Source organism: Bombus terrestris, chromosome 16 (genome assembly GCF_910591885.1).
Source record: "Bombus terrestris chromosome 16, iyBomTerr1.2, whole genome shotgun sequence".
Classification (NCBI taxonomy): Eukaryota; Metazoa; Arthropoda; class Insecta; order Hymenoptera; family Apidae; genus Bombus; species Bombus terrestris.
This window is the reverse complement of record NC_063284.1, coordinates 1,979,853-2,001,591: the sequence shown is the minus strand read 5'-3', so window position 1 is coordinate 2,001,591 and position 21,739 is coordinate 1,979,853. Positions and strand designations below refer to the sequence as shown.

General features: G+C 35.7%; 2 protein-coding genes and 1 non-coding gene across 3 annotated transcripts in view; 2 read left to right on the top strand and 1 right to left on the bottom strand.

Annotated features, from left to right (window-relative positions):
* Nucleotides 1-141: 141 nt before the first annotated feature.
* Nucleotides 142-5,325, bottom strand: LOC100646564. The gene is made up of 9 exons (XM_003401617.4): nt 4,838-5,325; nt 3,903-3,983; nt 3,774-3,822; nt 3,607-3,697; nt 3,417-3,545; nt 3,077-3,255; nt 761-3,013; nt 562-667; nt 142-404 (listed from the first exon to the last, which is right to left on the bottom strand). The coding sequence occupies exons 1-8, from the start codon at nt 4,988-4,990 to the stop codon at nt 621-623; spliced, it is 2,982 nt and encodes a 993-aa protein (XP_003401665.2). The 5' UTR covers nt 4,991-5,325; the 3' UTR covers nt 142-404; nt 562-620.
* Nucleotides 5,326-6,555: 1,230 nt separating this feature from the next.
* Nucleotides 6,556-21,739, top strand: part of LOC100646757 (ecdysone receptor) — a 188,212-nt gene continuing 173,028 nt past the window's right edge. The window contains exons 1-2 of the mRNA XM_012317565.3: nt 6,556-6,679; nt 8,679-8,750. The gene's annotated coding sequence lies outside the window, so the exon portion shown is untranslated. The remainder of the gene's footprint in view (nt 6,680-8,678; nt 8,751-21,739) is intronic.
* Nucleotides 7,241-7,313, top strand: TRNAV-CAC. The gene has a single exon. It is a non-coding gene; the product is annotated as a tRNA-Val (tRNA).

The window sequence follows — 21,739 nt, the reverse complement described above, 5'->3', positions numbered from 1 at the left end:
GGATTTAATATTCTAAAAACTATCGCGATATTATTGGAGGATTAAATATATAAAACATAGTAATTTGCAATATTTTGTAATTTAATAGAAAAATTAATATTTGGAACGAAATTTTTACTTTTTAGGAGAATCAAACTTAGGTGTATTTAAACATTCAATTTTAATATTTGAGAAATTATACAAAGCAAACATCAATATCAAATATTTGAATAATTTGTAATCGTAACGAAAAATTTACATTAAATTCGATTTATACGCAACATACAAAAAATACAGAACTGTTTGTTTTCTATATTTTAAAACAAACGGTTTTATCAAAACAAAATACGTTTTAAATAAACTTCCAAAGACAGTTTCTGCTTATCTGTGTAAATCTCGCACTTCTATAAATATACATAATAAACCTGAAAATATTTAATTATACAATAATCAATATAAGCGTATTATTAATAACAATTACTTGTATCACTATTTTTCATACAATATTTGTGAACACTAGCAAACGCAACACATAATAACGAATAATTATACATAATATTATAGATAAATAATCCTACATACCTCATTAAGATATAATAGCAAAAATGTATCTAACGTACATTTCAATTAATACAACATTCTTATTTTTGATAGAATATTGTCTGATTCCTCATACAAGCATCATGTTCTGAAATGAAAGAATGAATAAAATTAATCAAAATTAAAATGAAGTACTGTCACAAACTAGGAATTTCTTACTAAAAAAATTAATTTCAGTTACCATGATTCGGTCGATAATGAAGTCCCTCTCGATTCGCTCCACCCCGCCTCGAACTCTTCATATTGTTCGCCTTTTGTAAATTAGTAACAATCGAGTCACAATCTGATTTTTCTATTTCCACCACGTTCTGTTTTGGAAGGTGAACTTCACATACATTTAAGGACTCTTTGACGTATTGTACTTCCGGTCGACACATGACTACCTTTCTGGGATGCGAGCATTCTTCAAAAGTAACATTCGAATGAGGCAAATTTTGCTGTTTTACATATACGACCTTGTTCTGCTCGCATGTTGGCACGAAAATAATTTTCTGCGTTGATTCTTGAGGATACGATACCACGCGATAATTAACGTCTGAGTTAATTAGTTCTATATTATCGACAGAAGCAACGTGCTTATTCCTTTGCATATAAATAGGAATTTTTTCAGTTTTGGAATCGTTTTCAAATGCCAAATACTTAATCGGCTGTTTCTCCAGTATCACTGCATTTTTGATACACTGATTGTTAGCGATTTGTATCTGAGGCTCTTGTTCCTCCATGGGCAAGATCTTTAAATTCTGCACGCCTTTCAGGATACCGACATCAGCTATATCTTCTTGGCAGAATCGTCCATTCTGCAACGTTTTAGATTTCTTAATTTCAGGCACATTATTATAAGAACACTCTTGAATGTTGTTCACATCATTGCATTGATCTACCATCACATAGCAAACATGTTGATCGTTATGGTATTTTTTACCGTTTTCAGATTTAGAAGGTTGCATGACCTTCCTTACTAATCCATTTTCACAAACCATTGGTTTTTGATGTATCTGTACGTGCTGGACTTCTGGTGCGCTTGCTTCTTTAAATTCTTGGCTATTATAATTGGAATTATCAGAATTTTCCGAGCATCGATACGCTTTATAATAATTTCCTGGCACTTCCTGGTAGTGTTTATATACAGTACAATTATTTTTCGATCTTTCATGCTGCAAAGGAACATTTTTCCGTATGATACAGACGTTCGACTTATCAGTCTTTCCATCTGCAATTATATTGTTTATGTATAAACAGTGTCCTATATTCCGCGAGTCTTTCTTCGTGAACATTACTGTTTTCTGTATTGGCGGATTTGTTCTATTCACTAAAATATCATTCGCATGGAGATTCTGCTCAGTTTGGTTGTGTTTACACTCCATTGGCTTCGAATAAGAATTCTTCGTGAAATGTATTTCATCGTTAAAAATACTTGGCGAATCTATTACGCAACTTTGAACGTTCAGATCTTTCATTTTTGTACTATTGAATAAGGTATTTGCAGTCTTCGACTTTTGCGGCCTCTTTGAATCTCCATTCGATTCAGTTACTACGGATTGCGAAGTGAAGAGAACGTTCTGCTTCGGTGCAACGTCGAACAACATTTTCCGAGACTCTTTATTAATATGCATCGGTTCCTGGAATAGATTTGGCCGATTGTTATTATTCGCCACAACATTGTTACACCTTCGTAATATAGCAGGAATATGCTTCAAATTCTTCATTTTAACTTGCTGCATCATTTTAAAATTTTGTTTTTCTGCGTGTTTTTTTAATCCATTGTTTAAAAAATGCACTGTTTGTCTACGTTGAGTTTTGTGTTTTATTAAACGTTTCTTATCAATACAGCTATTCTGAGATCCTGCTTCTGTTTGTGCAAATAAGAGAGGTTTATTCTTATCCTTTATCCTCTCACAATCAAATTCATTTATTTCAAAATATTTCTTAATACTGTTCTTACGTGTGGAATTTGTAGAATAATTTATTTCCAGAAAAGTACGATTGCTTACATCTGTCGATTCATCCTCGTTAGATATGTTATTCATTTCGTGTGACATTTCCGGTTCAAGACTGTTCTTTATTCCCACATCCAGCGTGTTCAACGAAGGCGAATGAAATAATAAATTGGACGTGTTAATTTCGTTTTTTTTAAAATTCGTTTTTGGCATTAAAAATAGGTTATGTTTTTCTTGTAAACTGTCGTCATTCTTGTTACTTTTAATATCAATATGCCAATCTGGATTATCAATAGCTACAGATACTAAGTTCGCGTCTTGAGGATGACCAGAAGGACAATATGCAGTGTCTGGAGGAAAAGAATCATCCATCGAAGTACTCGGTGTACCGCATTCGTTCAAAATATTACCACGTTTAATCATGTCTCGTAAACATTTATTTTGAAACGATTTTGCGTAAATATTTCTTAATTTTTGTTTCACCTTCGTTAGCGGATCTGTCGAAGAAAAGATATGAGAAAAAGAATATTGTAATAATTAAAAAATGTAAAATAAGATACCTGGTCCGAAACAGTCTGGAAAATTTTGTTCCTCGAAATTTTCTGAACAAACAACCCTGCATAATTCTTCGTATTTACTTAATGCCAAGTTTCGTAAATTTTCAGAATCAATCGTTTTCTTTTTTTCTGTTGGTTTTTGAGGGAACTCTATGTGTCCTTCATTTTTAATTCTTCTTCTTCTATAAAATGTATGTAATTATAATAATAATTTAATTCATTCTTCTTTTACAAAAAAGAAAAAATAAAAAGATCTGATTCTTAATTACTCTCTGAACTTACATCTTTGGTTGTTGTATATATCTTGTGTAAAAATATTCAACGAAAATTACCTGAGACTTACCCATCCACTTTACCCAAAATAGGACTGCTTTGGACACCAGGAGGAGTTGGTTGGAGAATATCTTTGATAGTAGAATCGAGTAATAATTCTTTCTGAACCTTTATGTTGCCATTTTCAACTACAACGTCTCTGTGAATTAAAAAATACATTTATTAGAGCGAGAATAACTTTTTATAGCGTTTTTACTTACTCTGATTTTGAGTCATAACCATCCATTAATTTAAGCACGTCTCCCTGTAGACGCGCGTTGTTTAGATCGTTCAAAGCTGCTTTCGTTTGAACTATAAATAATTATAGTATTTAATCAATTATTTTTTTTTGATAAAACGATATCTATTTATAAATTATCAGACGTACATCTTCGTATTTCTTTTCCTGCAGCACCATTTCTGTATATTCCAGCCAACTAGAATAAAAAAAGTCATAATTTTTATTATTGATGTAAATAGTGTTAATTTTTTAAAATAGTATGTTATTTATATTTACAGGTCTCGGAAGAATTCTGTTCGACGGCCTTCTTGAATTTGGCGCCTTGTTCGATTTTCCATCGATCTTCGTTTCTTTATCCTGAAAGAGATTGTCCGCAAATAATAAATATAAAAGTGCAGGAATGAAGGTAAATTAAGTTTTCAAATATTCCTCTAGTATGTCGAAACGCTGCAAAAGTTTGACGAAATTACTCAGCCAAAATTTGAATGTCATCCGGTTCTGCTGATATTATTACGATTAATATATTATGCGCGTATATTATTACGATTTCAGAAGTTATTTCCGAACATTAATGATAACAAAGTTTGTTATTTAAGCTAAATATACAATAATTTATTTATTAAATAATTTATATAATAGTTCTGATATGCTTTAAGTATTACAAAATTAATAGTTATTAAAATTGGTATCGTAGCAAGATGAATAACCGTGTTAAATTATACACGATTATACATTCATATTTCTTCGTGATATGCATAATGAAGTAAAAAGATAGAAAGAATAGCGCCTTGTCTTATTTTCATACTGTTCGATTTATCGATATATCTCATGAGATGCATAGCCTTAACTTAAAACTTATTCTTTATTCGATTCTATAACAAAGTATTAATATATATATTTATTTTCATATATATATGTATATAAAGTAGTTTACGAAACATTCTTTTCAAATCTCCAAATATTATTCAATATCTGTTAATAAAATAAGAGGAAAACATTGAAATAACTCATAAAATTTTCAATGACACATGTCAATCACCTGACATAACCAAAATTGTCGTAGAACTAGAAATACACTTTTCTCAGATATAATATTACATATATTTCTATATTTGATTTATAGATGAAAATAAATAAAATATTTAAGAAAAAATATACAATTTCTATTATTAAAACGTGATAATAATATGCACAGATGTGTATATTGATACCTTCTTCGATTTGAATACTCTCTGATGCAGATCTGTCAAGTCCCTTTTACGTCTCTTCTTTTTCTTGCGAATTTTCTGTTCTTCTCGAACACTTTTTCTTCGTCCATCGACAGATATGTCACTGGCCGCGATGTCATGCCTTGCTTTCCCCATTTTACGATAGGAGACAAGACGAATTGCGCCTTTCGAATGAGATTGACGAGCGTTTCAATGTTTGTTTACATTTCGTTACCTCGCTTCTTATGATGATCTAAGTATCACGTGGAATGACAATATCGACATTGTCTCATTCTCAGACGATAACACAACCCTGCGATTAACCGAGCGATGTGTAATATTATCGACTCAGAAATCAGTTTTAAATAATCTTTTTTTGCAGTATGTTAAACGTATTTTATAATCGGAAATAAGCTTAAAATGTATATCGAAATAAATTTAGATTTGCTAAAGATAAGAAATCGTTTAACTTACGTAAATTTGCATCTGACTTAACTTCATGATATTTTTATAATAAAAGTACTGGAAAGTACAAATTCTTAAAAAAAAAAAAAAAAAAGAGATGGCAATACTGTGAATTTTTATTTACACATCCATTATTTCTGAAAATAAAATTGAATAACGATTTTTTAAATTTAACGGATGTGTAATATAATGTAATAGCTTCCAAATTTCAGAAAAACGTAATGTAATGTATGAGTCAGATTAGTTTTGGTTCGAATAAAGATAGGTTTAATAAAAAGTGTCTCATAAACAAATGAACAACGACATGACGCAAAAGGTCTAAAGGAAACGTCGATAGGACATTTAGTCTTTTGTTGACATGCGTATCGCGAGGTGTTGATTCGCGTGTAATATTCACTATTATCAGTGGATAATTGTTTTATAATATTATTTTCAATGATTATTCTATAAAAGAATATTTTATCGTCTGTTTTTAAATCAGTGGGAATATTTTAAAATATTTTAAGTGTTCTATATACATAAATACAGGCAAGTAAGCATATTCTTTTGAATGTGAAGGGTAAGGGGAAAAGCAAGAATACCATTACGTCACAAGATTAGAATTAAAAAGTTTTATTGCGAAAATAATTAAGCTCCAATATTTTAGCCTATTAGAAAAGGAACAACATTCAATGAATCCATTTATATCGTTCATAAAATGAAGTTTATAACTTAGTCATCATAACAAAGAATAGCTAATAAAATATTCATAATTTTTATCTGTATTTTGTTCCAGTACAAAATAGACATTCCCTATTTGTAACCAATACACCAAATCTTTAATACTACATATCTTATAGAGACATTTTTAACGTTATAATCGTTGTTATTTGATAGGTTTACAATCCTAGTTTTTATAAACAAGATGTGTTATAAAATTAGAAATCACGAAGAATAGACGTTTCTCGTTCTTTTTCCTTACTCTTCACACGATACATTCAAATACTGCTGAAGTCAAGTGTTTGTACATAGATCAACTTTTTTCGAAATTACAAATTTTAGTTATTATATTAAAAAGTTGTTTTAACATAAATGTTAATAAATAGACAGAAATTGATTTTCTGGGGGTGAAATATTTTATAAGGAATTATTTTTATGTATATTAAAACACTCAATTGATCCATTTGTGTCGACTCCATATTAGTTTTGTCCGAATTCGATTTGGAAATATACGCGTCGTGGAACCTTGTGATATTTTTGGTATAATTAGTGGTTTTATGAGTGTTAATAATATTAATAGTCGTTGCGTTACGAATATTTATGTGCTTTGAGTTAGTGATGATAATAATCAGACGTGTTGACAGCTTACTACAAAATTTCCTACCATTGGAAAGTTGAAGGGTAAGTGTATTCTTATTTGGAACATGTTATATAGCTCTGATATTATAGCTGCGTAGAATTATACCTTTTCTCATTACTCTACATTATGCAATATTCGTAACATACAGAAATTTCAATGTATCTCTCATACTCATTACAGTAAATACCTATACATTTATTCTAATACAGTATATATATAATGAATATATAATAAATAAATAAATAAATATATATATATTTGTATCATACTATGTAATTAAACATATAACATATACTGCTATATAGATATAATACGAATATACTATATTAGAAGATATATATATATAGATATTTACTACAGTGGTGAGTATCAGATATTATGACAGTTTTATATGTCATATAACATATAAGACATAGACATAGACATATATATTATACATATAATATAAAAATATAAAATTTTGAATATAGTATTATGTGTTATATTATATCTCCAATTTAGAATAAATTGTAATGATAAATAAGATTATATATTTTATGAATCAAGAAATAGGAACTAAAATAGACCATATTTTCTGTTTTGAGAAAGTACTTCTCAACAGCGTTTCCGTAGTGTAGTGGTTATCACGTGTGCTTCACACGCACAAGGTCCCCGGTTCGATCCCGGGCGGAAACAGTTATTATTTTCTTTTTGTACTTTTATAAATACTACATTTTTATTTCCATGATTAGATCAAGGTAGAAAGATATTTTCCTAAATATTATATCGAAGATATAAATATTTTCGATACTTCATTTAAGGTAGCATTAATTAAATGTTATCTAATAGTTAGAATTATGTTAGCCATGTTTCTACAGAATCGCTTTACCGACAGAGGATATTATCCTACGTTGCCCTCCACTGTAATTGCTAATTTATATCGGGATGAGATCTAGTTCGTATATTTTGAACTATTAGTGCATTCTAAGTTTTAAATATTTTAATTAATTAGCTCTATTTCATATAATAACTACACAAAAAATTAATTAATTTTATAGATAGTGAGATTTATCAAATTTATGGAAAATCTTTTTAATGGATCAATTTTAATGTTTTTTAGTTAATCGATTATTACATAATTTACTTACTTCATTAGCTTGATTTATATTTGACTATTCATTTTAATATTCTTTTTATAATGAACGCATGTTTCATTTTTTGTAGAAAATTATACTTTCATTTTATTTTCCGTGATAAGTCTGTAATATAATTTTCATTTTTATATATTAGATTTCATTTATTACAAACTTTTCGAGGGACCAATGATAAAATTTAATTTATTCTATAGAAACGTAATATCTGTCGATAAGCGCATGTGTATGTACAGATAAATGTCATAGTGCTTGTTTCGTTCCCCTACAGGTGGTGTATAGATGCATTCTTTGACATGAACAGTCTTTAGAATCTCATGCATTCGAATTCTATTTCCCATAAATATGTACGTGTAAAGTCACATCGAAATATACAGATTAATCCATAATCTATTATCACATAGAAAAATACACATTTTAATGCAATATTTATAGTAATAAATTTCAAATTTTACACACACACAAGCATTCTATTTTTACTCTTTCATTCGTAATATGAAATTATTCGTAGAATTTTTTACAATTTTGTATTAAGCTTTTCGAACGAAATGTTACCACTGTTCCTATTGGTCACTTCTATTTCATGTTCTGCAACTGTTTGTCATGATCCATCGTATATTTCAAGTCTCACTTTATCGTCTGGCTGCGTAATTACGGTGGAGGTTTATGAGGCCTAGTGTGAGCTAGTGTTGAATCGAAACTCGAATTACATCGCGAAATAACCAAGTTCGATTAGGCCGTAACACTTAACCTTACCTATTCGAAATTACTTTTCCGCGTGCTATATATTCGATTTTTCAAATACAATATGTCTATTTTTACTTTTATTGCCTTGGCTACTTTATAGCCCATTATAGTTGTACTTAAGAATTGGGTATACGATAAATCACTTATAATTTTTCCGTTACAGTATCCTGTTTCTCGACACAGTCAGCGATTTAGGGAGGAGGAGACAAAATCACTGCTGCCTCGTCGTCTTCCGGTGAGTCATTTGTACTTTCATTACTTTTTAACGCCAGAATTTTATACCAAGTTAATCGAAATGATCGGATGATGTTTCGTAAAAATTAATAAACAATTGTAAATTGAAACTATTCCTTCGAGAAGTCCTACTTTCCCAAAAATATTCTTGCAACATTTCAATTTCCATTGTTACGAAAGCCATCGAATTCCATTATTTCGGACTTTTCGCAAATAGAATGCAATCTTCCTCCTTCATTAAGCCATACTCTCAAGAACAAGTTCGCCCAATTATGTCGACAACAGAGCGAGTAGAAAGCATAAAGAAAAGAAAAAAGAGAACAACGAGTCTCACTTGGACCCATTCCTATGAACAATCACGAAAGTATCGAACAATGCTTCATAAAAATCAGCACAAAGTGCTAAACTCTATATTTCCCAGGACTATATCCCACGTGTATCACGGTTGAAGAGCGCATTATACGAAACAGCGATTGTTATCGCGAGGTTGACTAATTGCAAGGACGATTTTTAACGCGAAAACTTGGACGTGGTTGGGCATTGTCGCTCGTGACTACGAACTTATTAAAACCGACGTATATATCTAATTAAAGACAGAAAAAGAGAGACTCGTTGTCTATAGGTCGGTAAAGAGCCCTCTGGCTTGGTAAGTGGCGCTGAAGGATTTTCAGCTCCTGCTCAACACGGTTTCGTTTTAACGAACGAGAATGTCGCATAGTCATAAGATTATAGTACTACTTCGGGTTTGCGTTGTATCGACCAACTATGATATATGTTACAGCGAAATTGAAATGTGCGAATAATTTTCAAATACTGAGATATTTTGAAGCTTCTATATGGTAGTCACGGAATTGAAAGTTAATAAAGACGGGTTAAAAATTGTAATATTGAGATGGATTAATTAATACAGAGAATTGGATACGAAATTCATGGATCTCTATGATCGACTGCGTATAATGCAGTAGTTGACTGCACTATCGACCGTGTGCGACCGTTGCCTCGCGTCGCGGTGTCGTGACGTCACAGTCACTAATGCCCGAGTTACATAAACCCCCATTGCGTGTGTTCTGTGTGTCTCTTTCTCTCTCTTCTCTCACATTTGCTGCGTGCTTGTCTCGTTCCACCTCCGCCTACTATATCCTCTTCGTTCTTCGAGAACACGTCTATGCACTTCGAAAGTGTCTTTGGCACTTATTTCTGTATTCTCAGCCTAATTCGTGAGAACAGCGTCCGTTGTTTTAACCATTAACACGTTGACTGTCACGCAAATTTTATACGTCGTTAATTCAGTAATAATAAATAATAATAAAGTAATATTTAATTTTTGAGAAATATCATTTCGTATTTTCGCGCCTTTTCTTTCACAGTGCATTATCATTCACGTTGCTGAAATTTTGTTCATGAAGCTTGGCTTAGTTTGATGATCCTAAAGAGTTTACGAATAGGTAAGATAGGTCACCGATGACCAGCAGTAGTTGCAGTCAACCCGTTAAAAACTGTGACGAGTGAAATTTCGCTTCATAGAAATTTCATTTCGATATTCGATAGGTTAGTAACCGTGTCATCTTTCTTTGCGTATCGAAACGTTTTTAGATTCGTCTGCCAATTAATATAGTATCGTGGTACTTTCGTAGAACTCCTTTATGGGGTGAGTCTAGGGCTGGTTCGGCTATTTATATCCACCGACTGGTATGGTCACTTCCCTTCTTTCTTGGCAATAGAGGTTATTGCAAGTTCTCGAGAAACGACCTAAAGAATCCCAAGTTCTTTTACCTTGTACGAGGGAGATAGGGTGGCAGATTTAGCGAGGCAAACAGGAAGAATCGACTGGATCGAATCGTGTGTGGCCAGCTACGCGCATATCCCAATTCCAGCCTACTAATTTCAAAACCATAAATTTCCTTCGAAATTCTTTCGCTGCAAATCAAAATTTTCGCCGCGACCCGATGAAAACACGAATACGGATTACCGACGATCAACGATTACCGACGATCAGCAATTGCCTTTAACAAGACAGAGTCTAACAAAAATGGCACGTGTTTGTTTTTAACTGCTCAGTAACTGAAGGTTAAGGGACGAAGCCTTCCTCCAAAGTTCGATCCCGTAACACCACACAAACGATCGCTGATAGAACAAAGTCTTGTTAACGAAACTCGAGACAGACGATATTTAGGAAAAATTCCGTCTGATCGTAACGCACCGTCATTTACAAGGGAACATTTCGCTGAAAACGATTAAAGAGTTAGTAAGCTGTGATCTCTGAGCAGCGCTCCGCAAACACAGCGAGGAAGGAGGAAACGTTATCCGCGATGAGAATGTATCAATCAGCACAATTTAACTCGGCGTTAGCTGCGGAAGGGTGAAGGGGCGGTGAAGGGGGGCCAGTAGAAGAGAGACAGTAGCGTAATAGAAGCAGGATGGAGGCGAGTAGGAAATAAAGACGAGGGACGACGGTATAGAGGAGCAAGCGAGAGGATAGAGGAACGAATGCAACGACAAAGAGGCCAGCAGACCAACAGAGACTAGTAGAAAGGTTAGAAAGGGAGAGAGTAGGAGATAAAGAAGGATGGTGGACGATGTGGAATCCGTGGGATCGGGGAAGGCCTGAAGGAACAAGCGCTGTTAAATTATAAATAATTTAATACGCGTTGTAAGGTTCGTTGATAAGTACCGTTGCAGTTCAAGTATCGAAACGTTTAAGGTATACAGTGGCCCAGGAAGTATTTCAACGCTTATCGCGGAATCTTTTGGTGAGATTTTGTCAAATTTGTTCGCACGGTCGCGCTATAATTAATTTAATAGGAATTACAACAGTATAATTTGAAACCAATTTCCAATGCAAATTGAAAGTGTATACAGGAATTGCGAGATATTTATTGCATACATATACTTAGTGAGAAATTAGTATAGCGCATGAATAGTAGTCTTAAACGTACAATTAACGCTGGAGGTGGTCTGGCTGCATATCGTCGCTTATTAACATAGGGAATAATCGATTTTGTTCAAATACTTGGCTGCTTTTCGCAAAGTGTATGCTCCCAAAATATGTCTCGTAACTTGTATAAACATCGTTAGATCCATCGCTAACCTTGCCAATATAATCACGATAGCCTCCTCGCTAATGAGATTTCCAAATGCTTCGTCCAAATGTATACGTAAGAAATTTCCAACAGTGTCAGCTACAGTGTCCGAGGATTCTCGCCAGCCGCTGTACGCAATGAAACGAAGAAATTAACAGAATGCTGGCTTCCGAGAGATATTCGTATAATATCGGTTTCGAGTGGGAGAAGGAGAATGACGGCGATCAGGGAGGAGCAGGAGATGCAAATGCGAAATTCGCTGGATTAAATGAGGGATGGGGAGTAGGAGGGTTTAGAAGGGAGAGCAGAAAATAGAATGAATATAGGAAATAAACAGGGACGGGTAAGCGAAGGAGCGAGGAAGAGCGAGTTAGAAGAGCGGAGACGGAGAGAAACCGGAGGCCTTGAACTGCTGCGGCGGTCGGCATTGCAACTTTCCGCTCTATAGATCTCTCTGTTGCTCTCAAGTGTCTCTCTTCAGACCATTTCCCTCTCCTCGAACACGTTGCTGGAGCACGAACCATCTTTCTTCGATCGACGATTCTCCGTCTTCGTTCACGTTCTCTGCCTCTATTTACATCGTTCCCCTGAAAGTCCCCTGTGGCTCGATGGTAATAATTATATATTTCTTTCGTTCGCTGCGTGCACTCGCTCCACAGAGGCCGGAAGTCTTATTGATTCGCGTTTTGGCGCTCGATGAAACTCCGTTTTGGTTGGACCTTTCGAGTTTTGATGCGCCGACAGACGTGGAAGATCGCAGTACAGCGCTCCATTTAGGAAATTTCAATATGCACCTTAATCGAGGAAATGTAGGGAATTCCAATATAGAGGTATGTTCGGGGAATGTTTTCTTAATTTTTCAAGGTTGGCACAAGTAGTAGGAAATATTTTTTGACGTTGGTTAAATAATGAAATAAAATAAGAAGAAATAAAATTTCTTTGCATTTTCGCACAGTTTTCGACATTTCGACTTAATTCGATGTGCAAACTTTGTAGATACGAATTTTTAGTCTCGCTATACATACGGACGAGGTTAGTTTCGATGTAGAGGTTAATTCAAGAAATTTTAGAGGAAATTGGTACATGCGATGCCTTCTCGTAAACTCTTGGGAATTTTTCGTCTAATTTATAATTAGGCAAAAAGGCAGTAAATTAAAAAATAGAGGTTATTTGTAAGAAATACAATGTTTATAAAAGAACGTCATGTATATACCCTCTAAAAAAAAAAAAAAACGTAAGAAATCTTCTAGAAAAAAATATTATATAAACAACTACGAGAAGAAAAAGCTTGGTGTATATAAATAGGGATAAAAGTTCGTAAAAACGCAGAAATAAGACGGGTACGGAGGAACGTGAGCGTGCGTTATGCATCAGAGATCCGGCACCTTGAACTTTTATCACGTGCGCGAACAGAGACGCGATAATAAGAGGCGGGATTGTTGTTTGCATAAGCGAACGCGTAATCGAATACCAGGAAACAATGCTTCGCGTGCGAAAATCGTGTTTCTGAGTCAACGATCGGGACCTCGGGTTTCTTGCACTCGATTTTACGCCCTCGAATATCCGTCCGGCTACTCGGACAGAAATAATCCGGCCGACACCGGATACATTTTTGTTAAGTTCGCCGTTCGCCGTGGCAAAACGGTTTCTCGTGAAACTCTGGAATGTTTTCGACATTCAAGCTTCTTTTTTAATTTTTTCCTTCTTTTTTTTATTTTGCTCTGGACAGCGAAAAATAACGCGTAATGGTCGATTTAAGATGAGGTTTTTAAAGCACCGCGAAATGATTTTAATTGTTGGTAAAATTGGTGGAATAATTGGTAAAACAGATTTGGAACGTGAAATGTTCGGGACATTAAGTTCTATTAATATTCTAGGGATATTGCGACTTAGGGAATTGTCTAAAGATTGGCATTTGCAGATGGAGCTAAGTGACTTCAGGATTGCTTAACTAGTCAACCTTTAGGTTAGGCTGCAATCAGAATTACGCAATGATGATCCAGGAAATTATACAAAATTACGACCGAGTTATTACAAAATCGTTCCGATACTCCATGAAAGCAACTAAATTTTAGAAAATCGTTGGCAAATATCCTCGTTCGATGGATGAGATCGAAATTCAAATAATATTTTCATAAACTCTTTTCCATTAGCAACAAAAAGTAAAAGGGCGTTTTTGGCGGTGAGTTGAGCGAACAGTGGTGCCTGAAACAACAGCCAGAAGATTCATTAGCCCAAGCTGAACAAAGAATGTCGAGTGACTCAAACGATAAACATTCGTATGAAGTTTCTCGGAGTTTGTTGTGGCCGTGATCGCGCCACGATTTCGCGTCCGGTGGATTATTGCGATCCTTCCTATTGTTGGCTCGTTATCAGGAAGTTTTGCCAAAGACCAACCCGTGATATCTCCGTCGGAGCTATCTCTCGATAGGAACAATCGAAATGAGTCAGATAGCCTCTGTCTACGCCGGAGTGTTACAAGTTCAAGTTGAAATTAGGATATCTAACCTCAAAAGTGAGCTAACCTATCAAGGTCATTGATCTTAGAACGAACTTACATACTAGCATATAGCGGTAGAAACTTTCACGTTTCGTAATATTTTTCTTAGTTTTTTTTTCTAAATAAACAACAACATTCGCGAATAACGCAAGAAATTAAACGAGGAAGCCCTGTAGGTTAAATTTACGCCCGCCTAACCTAAAATATCATTGTCTATAGAAAAATCTAATTTCTATCTATATAATGTCATAATAAATCAAATTGCAGTACAATGATATTTTTGTCCAATCCCCCAATATTTTTCTCCGTTAAATTAATTCTCTACAAGTTCCTCGAGTTTACTTCCAATTTATTTACTCATTGGTCGATGAACTTCTTAAAATAGTGCGGTTTTATAATATCTTAATCGTGACAGCTGCCTTTACAGTATCTTTAGTTGGAACCACTGTATTTTGGTAATTCGGTTTATTTCCACGCTGGATCGGATGAAAATGTAACTATGCAAGTCGATGGAACGCGAAAATAGGAGGCACAACGTCTATTTCAACAATTAAAATTTCTCTTATTCATAAAGGGTAACGTCTGCGTCAAACGTGATCTACGATAGATCGAATCATTAAATATCGCGTCTATGTTGACGTAAATTGCATCGTAACGGCCGAGTTGGCCGAGACCTTTTTATAGTTCCGCGAAGAGACGATTTTGTCGGTGGTTACGTATAAACGATCTTTTTATAGAATATGATATTCCGTCAAAAAATATGCATATGCAGAAAGACCTGGATCGTTAATTCTCACCGACAGAAATTTTAAACAAGACGAGGGTAAAGATAACAAATTTATTTCCAATAGTTTCCTCGTTTATCGACTGCAAAACTATACGTTGACGTTTATGTGGTTAAATGTTAATCTTGTCAAATTGAAAATTGAAGGCTGCACAGAATTCCTTCCTTTCTATCAACAGTCGTTTTATAGTTAAAGCTACTAGTTAAAACCAGAGCGATGCTACAATTTTGTCGTTACGTTGTCGTAAAACAAAAATGACCTTACAATAGAGATACTGGAAGCGCGAATAATTTTATTTAAACAAAGATGAAGACCATCGCGAACAATAGCGTACATCGGGAAATGCAACCCAAAGTCCAGAAATTCCCTTTTTTCTCAGGTGAAAATCGATCGATTCACCAAACCTCCAACCAAGACCTCTTACAGTGTTTTTCCAATGAGTGACAAATAACTGCCATACCAACAGAGCTGCACCATAAACGTGTATCTCGCTGATCGTGGAGCGATCTGTTGGCGATTTAGAGTCACGTGATGCGTCAGATCGTGGCTCAGTCATGTATACATGATAGTTAACGAGGACGATAACAGGGTCGCCTGCTCGCGTATACGTGCTCGTGAATCTGCATAGTAGTGCGGTTAAAGAACCAGGTTATTACCAGCGATTCAACCCTGACATTTTGTACGATGACGCTAATGCCTTACACGTATATACAGAGAATACACCGGTCGGGGTTAGGTTCACGCTCATCGTCAGGCTATCAACAGAGAGAAAGAGAACTTGGTTTCGATGGCTGCTTCAAGCAAGAAAGAGGTCAAGGGACCAAAATAAACGGAAAAACCGAAGAAGCTTGCGAGTCGCTCGTCGGCGATTCACCAATTACACGCGAAACTGTTGGTTTTCGAATTGTTCGTCAATCGATAATGGTGACGCGTAACGGTGCAAGCGTCGGTGAAGCGAAAGTATCGTAATAATCGATTTTCATACATTTTTATATGTTTATATTTATTACATATTATTATATGTATTTATTATACATTTGTTATGCTTATAGTAAGTAAATTGAGATTTGTTTCATCTGTTAAACATGGTAATAAATACCGCATTTTGAATATCTTAAAATTGTCATTCATACTGCATTCTAATAAATACTGCGCTTTGAATATCTATAAATATTGGCATGTCATAAATATTGGCATTGTGTGCATTTTTGCATCTTCAAATGTCCTATGCACGCGCAAGAATCCGCAGTCTGGTAATAATTGAGAGTTTACTTGTCCAAGTATTCCGTTCCGAATTTTCGATTTGAAACCGATTTAAACGGAGAAGCAAAAATATTCGCTGCGCCGAGCGAACCAACGATACGTCAGGTTCCGCGCAAAGAGGTTATAAAGAGGTTCGACGCAACAGATTACATATTCGATGATCCTGAAACGCGAGTCAGAGAGTGCGAAACACTGTTGATTCAGGTGATTAAACCGAACGCGTACGGCTAATGGAATTTTTCACTCTGTGTCTGCTGCTTTTTTTCTTCTTGCTTGTCACGTTTTCTTGTGTTTCTCGGGATCAATTGCGCAAACTGTTTCCCACACGAAATTTTGTACACCAGATAAAAAGGACCTGCATGGTATTCTCTATTTCCCTAGATTATTCTTCCTGGCAATAGAATCACGTTTGACGGATTTGAAACGAGGTTATTGAAATTTTCACGCGGAAAATTTCATCTCGGTGCTGTAATACTTATCTTTATCTACTTTAATAATTAGTTAGAATAATTAAATTCCACTAGATAATGGTTAGAGGTATCGATAACGATCGACCACAGCTGACAATAATTACCAACTGTTGCCAGTGACAATTGGCGAAAGTTGATAGTAATTAATAGCAATAGTTGGTAATAATTTATCATGCAGTCAGATGGGAAAAAATATTCCAAGTACGCGGTGATGTTCAACGATAGTTGACAGAAATAATTGATAACAGTGATTAGTAGTTAACAATGGTGATGGACAATAACTCGTAACTGTGCTCGACAACAGCTAATAATAATCTATCACGAAGTGAAATGTAAAAATATCTCTCGCTAAAAGTATCACATATATTATTTTTGGTTAGGTAAAATGAAATTTCACCAGCGGTAAAAGCGTTCAACATGGAATATAAAATTCGGCTCGTAAAATCAACTGGCTATAAAGAATTATGAATTGGAAGTAAAATAAGCGGTTTTTTGAAATACTAAAAGTCAGTGGAATGGTTAAGATTTACGAGAAGAATGGAATTCGTAATTGGCGACGAGGCGTGGCAATGGGCAGATTTTACGGGGACGATCCTTTAACGATACCGACAACGACGAGGGAAATGTAAGTCGACTGGCAAAGGCTAAAGCCAGTGTAAAGGGGTGGTTATCGAGCGGTGTCTCCTCACAAAGCTCTCCTCGTACGCATACAGATCGGTCTAAATCAATACGTACGACTGTCGACGTGCCTGCAAGGTACACGTTTGTATATTTAGATACGCTGCGCGCCGCTCGAAAATCCATCGGAATATTCGATTTCGTCGACTGATATTAACCAACGGAGTTAATGCGTTTTCCAACTTTTGTTTATCTATTTATTTAATTTTAGTAACGAACGTGTTTGCAGCGCGAAGTATTTTAGAGTATTCGATGTTTCGCATACAAATTATTATTTATCGATGTCGAAAGCGGACGAACGATGGACAATCGTAGGGGAATAAAGAGATGCGCGTAGAAAGTTAGTTGGAAGAAAATGCTTCGGAAAATTCTGGCAGCAAGAAAGTACGAAGAAAAATCGTCGCAAGGTAATAAAAATTGGGAAATTCGTGGAAAAATTCCCAGCAGGTAATCGGAATAAGAAAAGGTTTAGGAAAATTGTCAGAAAACATTTAAGCTAGCAGGGTATTCAGAATTGGAGAAGCTCGAGGAAAATAGCCGGAAAATATTCAGAATAATAAAATACGCAAAGAAGTCGACAGAAAACACTTAGAAGAAGAGGCTTCTCAGAAGGTGTTCAGAGTGAGAAAATATTTAGAGAAATTCTCGGGAAATATTCGGAAGGAGATATTTAGAGTGAAGAAATTTCCACGGTTATCGAATTTCCAGGAAATATTCAGATTGAAAAATCACTTAGGAAAATATGAATAAATGTATCTATTACTATGTTTGAAATCATGCAGACTTTTCGATGAAAATTGTTTGATATTTCAACTTTGCTCAACGTTTTCCTAAAATACACATTTCGTAATCTGCGCTACATTCTCTTTAAGTACATTATTTTTCTTTTTCCTTTCGCGAAAAAAGATTCCAGTTATAGAGCTTCAAATAAAGGCCGCGCAGTGCGTAGGAATCGTAAAGTAGAAGCGGCCTATAAGAGTCAGACACCACCGAGTCTGCCATTGTCGATTATTTTCTACTTCACAATAGATTTCTGCTCTACAGTAGTAACGCACGTATAGTCAGACACTAGCGTCCTATACTACTGGAAAACTCCTCCATTGAAACGTTTTCTCTATTTTGCAACCGTTGTATTCTCTGAACGAACACGTGCCATTATTACTGCTCCGAGTAAAACCGTGTCATTTTTTCTCAATTCTTTCTGATTCACGGTTTTCGCTGCCAATCACGTTCTTTGATAAAAATCGAGCATATTGCCCAGGCATTTCGCTCGGATTTTATTTATTTATTACACTCGACCGCTAATAAAACATCAATCGAGGAACGATGCATTTATCGTTCGATAAAATACATTTTCCAAATTGCAGTAATTCTATGAAAATACGTTGCCTTGAAATTTCTCGTTTATCGATCTTGGTCAAACACACAGACTCGATCAATTTTCCTATTTCTACCATGTAAACGATAATTGAACAGAAGTTCGCGGATATCGAAATTCAGCAACTTTGACAATCCACGAAAATCTGTCTAAATTCTAATTTATCAATCTTCCTCGAACAACGTGATTCTCTGACGAAATTCATTTTTCTACGAAGGACTCACAAACCTGGTGACGAATTCACAAATATCAAAGGTCGATAAATTCAACGATTCTTCTGCACCGTCGATTCTGTCCGTTCCATTGTTTATAAAAAAAACCTTGTCCAGGGAAGGATCGCGTTTTCGATCGTGGATCCCGATAATTGGCGCTGGGTGGTTCGAAAATAGGTCTCCCGACGGGGAGTAAACAGAGCGTAGATATATAGAGACGAGGATGTCGGCAGCGCGGCATAGAGACGGTTCGAACTTGTAAGGAACGAACGAGGTAAGCCCGGCCAGCTGTGGCCCAGCTTGGTTGCATCGGGTCGATCAATAAACGTGGCTGACGGTAGTGCAGTTGGCCGCGCGTTAGGCGTCGCGACGCTCCACGGGCCAGGTCTAAATTTCGGCCGCTGCACCGGTGCCACTGTGTCGCCAGCCTTCCCGTTTTTCCCTCACTGCTCCTCTTTCCCTTTCTGCCGCCAACCCGGACGCGCTTTCGTTCCTGGACGCGTCGCGACGCCACGCTCGACCGACTTTACTTCGCATAGTCGATAACTATCGCTATATCAAATCCACAGAAAGCTGCATTTTTATTCACAGCCAGTGGCTTACCATCGTTGCGTTAGTCGAACCAAATTGATTCGAATCGGTTTTTAATTCTTCGTAAATTTATTCATTTCGTTACGTACACTGATTCGTGATAGGAATATTTTATGTATAGTGGCAAAGGGAACTGTATGGTTTATAGCAAAGGAGAAATATTTATAGTTGTATTATGATAACTACGCTACAGAGTATTACACCTATGTAACCATGTACCATGTACCGTGTACCATGTACCATGTACCATGTACCGAGTACCATGTACCGTGTACCATGTACCGTGTACCATGTACCATGTACCATGTACCGTGTACCATGTACCATGTACCGTGTACCATGTACCATGTACCATGTACCATGTACCATGTACCATGACTATACTATATCGTACTATACATGTTTATTAATAAGCTAGAATGGGGCTGTGATATGCATGAAACGAAACGCAAGAAACGTATGTACGTATATCTATATATGTATATGGATATATAAGTTGGAAATTACGTGGCATTACAGAGAGTTATTTTCGTAGCGCGATGTAGAAAGAAACTTTCTCTGTCTTCGTATAAGTCGTCTGATGTTGGAAGATCGATTTCTCGTATTGTTCGTTGCTTTTTATCTTCCCCACCCTTTTAATCTTTATTTAATAAATAAAGTAGAAGCTTCCCCTGTACTTTAGTGAATGCGGCCTTTCGTTACGTAAGGCTCTTGTTATTAGTATAAAACGCTCGTATCGTTTGAACTCTGTCTTCCATTTGCATTCAAATTCTTAAATAAAAAAAGAGAGTATAGAACTTACCTTTCAGACATTTCACTCGTAATACAAAATTCATACTTAAATAATACATACATACAATATAATAATACATACAAACTCGCACTAACATCTTGGTAAAGATAAAGAACTATCCTGTCAGGTAAACAAAGTTTACTCTGCGTGTCCCTTATTTTTCCTTCGGGGTGGGTAAAGACAGAGGAGTTTGAGGATAAGATATCGAATTGGAGAAATGCAAACGCGTGGTGCGGTTGCGACATCCCCGACCTAGGCCATAATTTCGCGAGGACAGGTCTGGATTGGTTGAAAATACTCTTCTAAGACCGAGTTCCTACAGGGTGGGGGACTTGTGGGCGTGTATCCAAAATTGCTTCCGATTTATAGACGTGGAATTTCTCCATGGTAGTTTATTAAATAATGTATTTTAGTAAGCGTTCAAGTACTTTCACGAGCCACTGACGATACGAGAAGATGGCTAGCGAGATGACACAGACGAGACAAGGCGAGCATGCAAGAGCAGTACCCACTCCCTCGCTATGTGATTTCCTCTCAGTTACCATGTGATTGTTGTTTGAACATCCGACGCTTTCGACCAATGTGCTGTCCGAAGTAATGAATCTAGGCATCTTCGGGTAAACATTATCAAAAGTAGCAATTTTTTGTATTACATTTTCCTGGTAATAGCTACAAAGCTGTGAAAATTATTAATGGGAAGAAAAACGTTAAAGATCTCCATAGGAAACAAGAATTATGATATTTAGACACACACATAATATTTACTTAAAAAAGAAAAAGCAATCTGCGAATAAAGAGGTTGTCATACAATAGTCGAATAAGCTTCGTTAATTACAAACGCCAATTTTATTGTTACACATGTACCACAGTACTGTTCGTATTGACTTTCGACGATCTGTTTACTCGGCTTGTGATGTACAATTATACGATCACGAAGAAGAAAATCGTATTATCTTGATTTGACCGTAGTTTTGTAATTGAAATATATCTAATAAAAAATTAGCAAATGTTCGGATACGTCCGAGCCGTGTACTTTTTCGTATTTCATCGACTAAAATCGGCCAACGTAGCAAATATTTGAAATCGAGCGTCGACGCCACTGTGAGCGCGTTGCGTGTAACGCGCCATCGTTGGCCTGGCGCAGGCCGATTGGCGTAGAGGGAGAATGTGCCGGTGGTGGGGGTAGAAGCGCAAGCGGCGCGGCACAAGGGAAAGAGTACGTGTAGAGAAGAGAGGCGGG

Bases quoted from the DNA above. Each gene is read 5' to 3' on its own strand.
- LOC100646564 (XM_003401617.4), bottom strand. From the start codon at position 4,990: ATGGGGAAAGCAAGGCATGACATCGCGGCCAGTGACATATCTGTCGAT. The intron at 3,698-3,773 runs GTACGTCTGATA...AATTATTTATAG, and splicing joins AGGAAAAGAAATACGAAGAT to TTCAAACGAAAGCAGCTTTG. The intron at 668-760 runs GTAACTGAAATT...CTTTCATTTCAG, and splicing joins TCATTATCGACCGAATCATG to AACATGATGCTTGTATGAGG.